The sequence below is a fragment of the Piliocolobus tephrosceles genome, chromosome 21 (assembly GCF_002776525.5).
Source record: "Piliocolobus tephrosceles isolate RC106 chromosome 21, ASM277652v3, whole genome shotgun sequence".
NCBI classification, from domain to species: Eukaryota; Metazoa; Chordata; class Mammalia; order Primates; family Cercopithecidae; genus Piliocolobus; species Piliocolobus tephrosceles.
In genome coordinates this window covers 31,057,499-31,064,120 of record NC_045454.1, presented here as the reverse complement: position 1 = coordinate 31,064,120, position 6,622 = coordinate 31,057,499, and the positions used below count along the sequence as shown (strand labels likewise).

The 6,622-nt window shown below is 40.5% G+C and overlaps 1 protein-coding gene across 2 annotated transcripts in view; it reads left to right on the top strand.

Moving 5' to 3' along the window:
- Nucleotides 1–3,744: 3,744 nt before the first annotated feature.
- The window catches only part of LOC111524832 (zinc finger protein 729-like), a 14,777-nt gene continuing 11,899 nt past the window's right edge, over nucleotides 3,745–6,622 (top strand). Inside the window, exons 1-2 of one of the 2 annotated variants that reach the window (XM_031934902.1) lie at nucleotides 3,745–3,778; nucleotides 4,883–4,978. In XM_031934902.1, the coding sequence (XP_031790762.1) occupies nucleotides 3,745–3,778; nucleotides 4,883–4,978 (130 nt within the window). The remainder of the gene's footprint in view (nucleotides 3,779–4,882; nucleotides 4,979–6,622) is intronic. The other variant, XM_031934903.1, reaches the window with a different exon arrangement.

The following is a 6,622-nucleotide window of genomic DNA, read 5'->3' as shown; positions in this document are numbered from 1 at the left end:
GGTCTTTACAATTTGGCATGTTTTTGCAGTGGCTGATACCAGTTGTTCCTTTCCATGTTTAGTGCTTCCTTCAGGAGCTCTTGTAGGGTAGGCCTGGTGGTGACAAAATCTCTCAGCATTTGCTTGTGTGTAAAGGATTTTATTTCTCCTTCACTTTTGAAACTTAGTTTGGCTGGATATGAAATTCTGGGTTGAAAATTCTTTTTTCTTTCTTTTTTTTTTTTTTTTTTTGAGGCGGAGTCTCTCTCTGTTGCCCGGACTGAAGTGCAGTGGCCGGATCTCAGCTCACTGCAAGCTCCGCCTCCCGGGTTTACGCCATTCTCCTGCCTCAGCCTCCCGAGTAGCTGGGACTACTGGCGCCCGCCACCTCGCCCGGCTAGTTTTTTTGTATTTTTAGTAGAGGTGGGGTTTCACTGTGTTAGCCAGGATGGTCTCGATCTCCTGACCTCATGATCCGCCCGTCTCGGCCTCCCAAAGTGCTGGGATTACAGGCTTGAGCCACCGCGCCCGGCCGAAAATTCTTTTCTTTAAGAATGTTGAATATTGGCCCCCACTCTCTTCTGACTTGTAGAGTTTGTGCTGAGAGATCCGCTGTTAGTGTGATGGGCTTCCCTTTGTGGGTAACTCGACCTTTCTCTCTGGCTGCCCTTAATATTTTTTCCTTCATTTCAACTTTGGTGGATCTGACAATCATGTGTCTTGGAGTTGCTCTTCTTGAGGAATATCTTTGTGGCATTCTCTGTATTTCCTGAATTTGAATGTTGGCCTGCCTTGCTAGGTCAGGGAAGTTCTCCTGGATAATATCCTGCAGAGTTTTCCAACTTTGTTCCATTCTCCCCGTCACCTCTTCAAGGAGAACTACAAACCACTGCTCAACGAAATAAAAGAGGACACAAACAAATGGAAAAACATTACATGCTCATGGATAGGAAGAAGCAATATCGTGAAAATGGCCATACTGCCCAAGATAATTTATAGATTCAATCCCATCCCCATCAAGCTACCAATGACTTTCTTCACAGAATTGGAAAAAACTACTTTGAAGTTCATATGGAACCAAAAAAGAACCCTCATTGCTAAGTCAATCCTAAGCCAAAAGAACAAAGCTGGAGGCATCATGCTACCTAACTTCAAACTATACTACAAGACTACAGTAACCAAAACAGTATGGTACTGGTACCAAAACACAGATATAGACCAATGGAACAGAACAGAGCCCTCGGAAATAATACTACACATCTACAACCATCTGATCTTTGACAAGTTTGACAAAAACAAGAAATGGGGAAAGGATTCCCTTATTAATAAATGGTGCTGGGAAAACTGGCTAGCCATATGTAACGAGCTGAAACTGGATCCCTTCCTTACGCCTTATACAAAAATTAATTCAAGATGGATTAAAGACTTAAATGTTAGACCTAATACCATAAAAACCCTAGGCAATACCATTCAGGACATAGGCATGGGCAAGGTCTTCATGTCTGAAACACCAAAAGCAATGGCAACAAAAGCCAAAGTTGACAAATGGGATCTAATTAAACTGAAGAGCTTATGCACAGCAAAAGAAACTACCATCAGAGTGAGCAGGCAACCTACAGAATGGGAGAAATTTTTGCAATCTACTCACCTGACAAAGGGCTAGTATCCAGAATCTACACAAAGAACTCAAACACATTTACAAGAAAAAAACAACCCCATCAAAAAGTGGAGGAAGGATATGAACAGACACATCTTGAAAGAAGACATTTATGCAGCCAACAGACACATGAAAAAATGCTCATCATCACTGGCCATCAGAGAAATGCCAATCAAACCCCAATGAGGATACCATCTCACACCAGTTAGAATGGCGATCATTAAAACGCCAGAAAACAACAGATGCTGGAGAGGATGTGGAGAAATAGGAACATTTTTACACTGCTGGTGGGAGTGTAAACTAGTTCAACCATTGTGGAAGACAGTGTGGCGATTCCTCAAGGATCAAGAACTGGAAATACCATTTGACCCAGCCATCCCTTTACTGGGTGTATACCCAAAGGATTATAAATCGTGCTGCTATAAAAACACATGAACACATATGTTTATTGTGGCACTATTCACAACAGCAAAGACTTGGAACCAACCCACATGTCCATCAATGATAGACTGGATTAAGAAAATGTGGCACATATACACCATGGAATACTATGCAGCCATAAAAAAGGATGAGTTCATGTCCTTTGTAGAGACATAGATGAAGCTGGAAACCATTATTCTCAGCAAACTGTTGCAAGGACAAAAAACCCAAACACCTCATGTTCTCACTTATAGGTGGGAATTGAACAATGAGAACACTTGGACACTGGAAGGGGATCATCACACACTGGGGCCTGTTGTGGAGTGGGGGGAGAGGGGAGAGAGAGCATTAGGAGATACACCTAATGTAAATGACAAGTTAATGGGTGCAGCACACCAACATGGCACATGTATACATATGTAACAAACCTGCATGCTATGCACATGTACCCTAGAACTTAAAGTATAATATAAATAAATAAATAAATAAATAAATAAATAAATAAATAAATAAAATAAATTTGTCCTAGTGCAGTTGATGTTAATGATTCATTTGGTTAAAGAGCTCTCCGACAGATTTTTTCACTATAAATTAGTTTTCTCTTCATCATTAAGTATCTTTTTTTGTTGTCGTTTGAAACAGAGTCTCACTCTGTCACCCAGGCTGGAGTGCAGTGGCGCGATCTCGGCTCACTGCAGCCTCCGCCTCCTGAGTTCAAGCACTTCTCCTGCCTCAGCCTCTGGAATAGCTGAGATGACAGGTGTGCACCAGCATGGCTGGCTGATTTTTGTACTATTGGTAGAGATGGGGTTTCACCATGTTGGCCTGGCTGGTCTTGAACTCCTGGCCTCGTGATCCTCCCACCTCAGCCTCCCAAAGTGCTGGGATTACAGGAATGAGCTACTGTGCCCAGCCTTTTAAGTATCTTTATGCAGCTGATGTGCACCAGTGATCACATTTAATTCAGCACCTGCCTTTCTTTCTTAGATTTTCTTTGCATATATCTATCTTTGGAAAATGAGGTCTCTCATCTTTGTTTACAGGCCAGAAAAGCTGGGAAAAACAGGCTCCTCTACTTGGTCAATGTTTGACAAAAGATTCTTTTTTGGGCCCAAAACAGGCATTACTGGTGAGCTTGTCAGAAATTCAGAAACTCAGACTTTATTCTAGATCTTCTGAAATAAATATGCATAACAAGATCTCCAGTTAATTGTATACATTAAAATTTGAGAGGCGTCTTCTAACTCAGCATGTCTTTTTGATCAGAAAAATATACAAGACTTCTTCTGTATCATGTAAATATAGCACTAAAAAATACACGTTTGTTATTCATGCCCTTAATTTTATACTTTATTATCCAGAAAAGTATCTTATCTACACCAGTGTTGTAGATCTTATGCCATTCTTTTTTCTCAGAATTTGAGAATACATTAGAGAATATTTCTGTGTTGACAATTATTTTAGTGGATATGTTCGGTCATCCCTGTAAGTTAGAACCTGTTCTCTTTATTCTATCATTTCATCTTGAGTCAAATGAAAAATTCTGCCCATGGCCACTTGGGAAATATATGTGTGTCTTTCATTGTGTTTTTCAGGGACCGTTGACATTTCAGGATGTGACCATAGAATTCTCTCTGGAGGAGTGGCAATGCCTGGACACAGCTCAGCAGACTTTATATAGGGATGTTATGTTAGAGAACTACAGAAACCTGGTCTTCCTGGGTGAGGATAATTTTAATTAAACAATTCCTATTATATTCTATAGGTTTCATTTCTCTTTTCTGTAGAATGTGTTTTGATGATTTATGCTTACCGTAAATGAGTTTTCTGAAAACAGGGATTTGTAAGTGTAGAAAGAGTTTTTTTTTTTTTTTTTTTTTGAGGAGTTTCACTCTTGTTGCCTAGGCTGGAGTACAGTGGTGCAATCTTGGCTCACTGCAACCTCTGCCTCCCAGGTTCAAGCGATTCTCCTGCCTCAGCCTCCCGAGTAGCTGGGACTACAGGCATGCACCACCACACCTGGCTAATTTTTTTTGTATTTGTAGTAGAGACAGGGTTTCACCATGTTGGCCAGGATGGTCTTGATCTGTTGACCTTTTGATCCGCCCGCCTTGGCCTCCCAAAGTGCTGGGATTACAGGTGTGAGCCACCGCACCTGGCCAAGAGGAATTTTTTAAAGATGTTTCATTTTTACCTGAACATTTCACATTTCTGAGCAGATCTGTGTTTTTCACTCTAGATTAGTGAAAATTGCAGAAATTTAGTGGCATAAAATTCAGTTGCCCACACCTTAAAATCTCATTTCCACCACCAATTTTTGATTCAGTAGTACTGGGTAGTAAAATTAAGGGGCTATACAAATTGAAAATATTTTCTAAGTATTTAGAAATGTATGTTATAAATTAGTATTGGGGGATCAATTTACTGGAATATTCTATCACATTCTCTTCTTTTTTTTTTTTTTTTTTTTTGAGACGGAGTCTCACTCTGTCGCCCAGGCTGGAGTGCAGTGGCCGGATCTCAGCTCACTGCAAGCTCCGCCTCCTGGGTTTACGCCATTCTCCTGCCTCAGCCTCCGGAGTAGCTGGGACTACAGGCGCCGGCCACCTTGCCCGGCTAGTTTTTTGTATTTTTTTAGTAGAGACGGGGTTTCACCGTGTTAGCCAGGATGGTCTCGATCTCCTGACCTCGTGATCCGCCCATCTCGGCCTCCCAAAGTGCTGGGATTACAGGCTTGAGCCACCGCGCCCGGCCACATTCTCTTTAATTAGCACATTATTTGTGGAATATGAGCAATATTTGTGTTATTTATTTTTAATAAAACAGGTATTGCTGTCTCTAAGCTAGACTTGATAGCTTGTCTGAAGCAAGGGAAAGAGCCTTGGAATATGAAGAGACATGAGATGGTAACTAAACCCCCAGGTATGTGAGAGTGAATACAACAAACACCACAGATGAGAGGTCCAGAGGTCAAGGAGAAAGCCAGTTCTCAAAATGTGACCTGAGAAGATGTGCTCCAAAGGAAGTAGTTTCTGAGAAGACTGAGATTTTTTAAATTTTACTATCACGTAGAGACATCTTCTGTCTTATGCTTTAAAGTTCTCTAAGGATTCTATTTTCGTGTTGGTGATCTCCCTTCAAGTTTACAATGAGAGCCAAAGTCGTGTTCGTGGCATATAAGGGACTGCACAATCTAACTGCTTTTCCATTGTTGTTGGGGACACACAAATATCTGTATAATTTTGAGAAACTATGTTAAAAGAACCTGGTTCTTTTACCTCACACTTGCTCTGTCTTTTACCGTGTGATATGTGCAGTTCTTCTTCGCCTTCCACTATGATCATAAGCTTCCTGAGACCCTCACCAGAAACAGATACAGGCACATACTTCTTGTACAGTCTGCAGAACTGTAAGCCAAATAAACCTTTTTTCTTTATAAATTATCTACTCTCAGATATTTCTCTGTGTGCAAAATATTACAATCTATAATATTATCTACATTTTGTTTTCTTAATCTTTTACGTGAATTTTCTATTTATTATTTATTTTTGATAATGGGGTCTCAGTGTCTGCAGCTATTATGTTGCTATGTATTTCTTGCTTCACTTTTGTCAATATTTATGTATTTTGTAGCCCTTTGTTATACCTACCTGTACATATAAATATAATAGTTATAGATCCCTGGTAAATTGACCCATTTTACTATTATATAATAACAATCTTTGTCTCATACTAGTACTTAAAGCATATTGTATCCAATATAATTATGACTACCTCACCCAATTGTGGCTGCTATTTGCATGAAATACAGATTTTTTTCCATTCCGTGACTTACGCACTATTTGACTCAATACTGAAATTGGTCTCTTGTAGGAACATATTGTATGCTTTTTTTCTTAAGCCACTCAGGCATCTTCTTTCTTTTTCTTTTAATTAATTAATTAATTAATGAAATAGGGTCTCACTCTGTCAACCAGACTGGTTTGCAATGGCGTGGTAATGGCTGTGAGCTGCAGCCTCAGTCTCTCAAACTCAGATAATCCTCTAGTTTCAGCCTTTTAAGTAGCTGGGTTACAGGCACATGCCATTAAACCCAACTAGTTGTTGTTGTTGTTCCCCCCCCGCTTTTTTTTTGTTAGAGACAGGGTTTTGCCTTGTTGCCCAGGGTGGTCTCAAACTCCTGAAATCAGGTAATGAGCCCACCTTGGTCTCCCAAAGTCCTGGAATTACATTTCTTTTTATTAAGTAGTTTAATAAATTTATATTTAAAATGATTTATTAAAGAAATAAAGTTATGCCGGGCGCGGTGACTCATGCCTGTAATCCCAGCACTTTGGGAGACCAAGGAGGGCAGATCACAAAGTCAGGAGTTCAAGACTAGCCTGGCCAACATAGTGATACCCCATCTCTACTAAAAATACAAAAATGAGCCTGGCATGGTGGCGTGCTACTCAGGAGGCTGAGGCAGGAGAATCACTTGAACCCGGAGGTGCAGGTTGTGGTGTGCTGAGATCATGCCCCTGCTCACCAGCTTGGGCAACAGAGTGAGACTCCATCTCAAAAAAA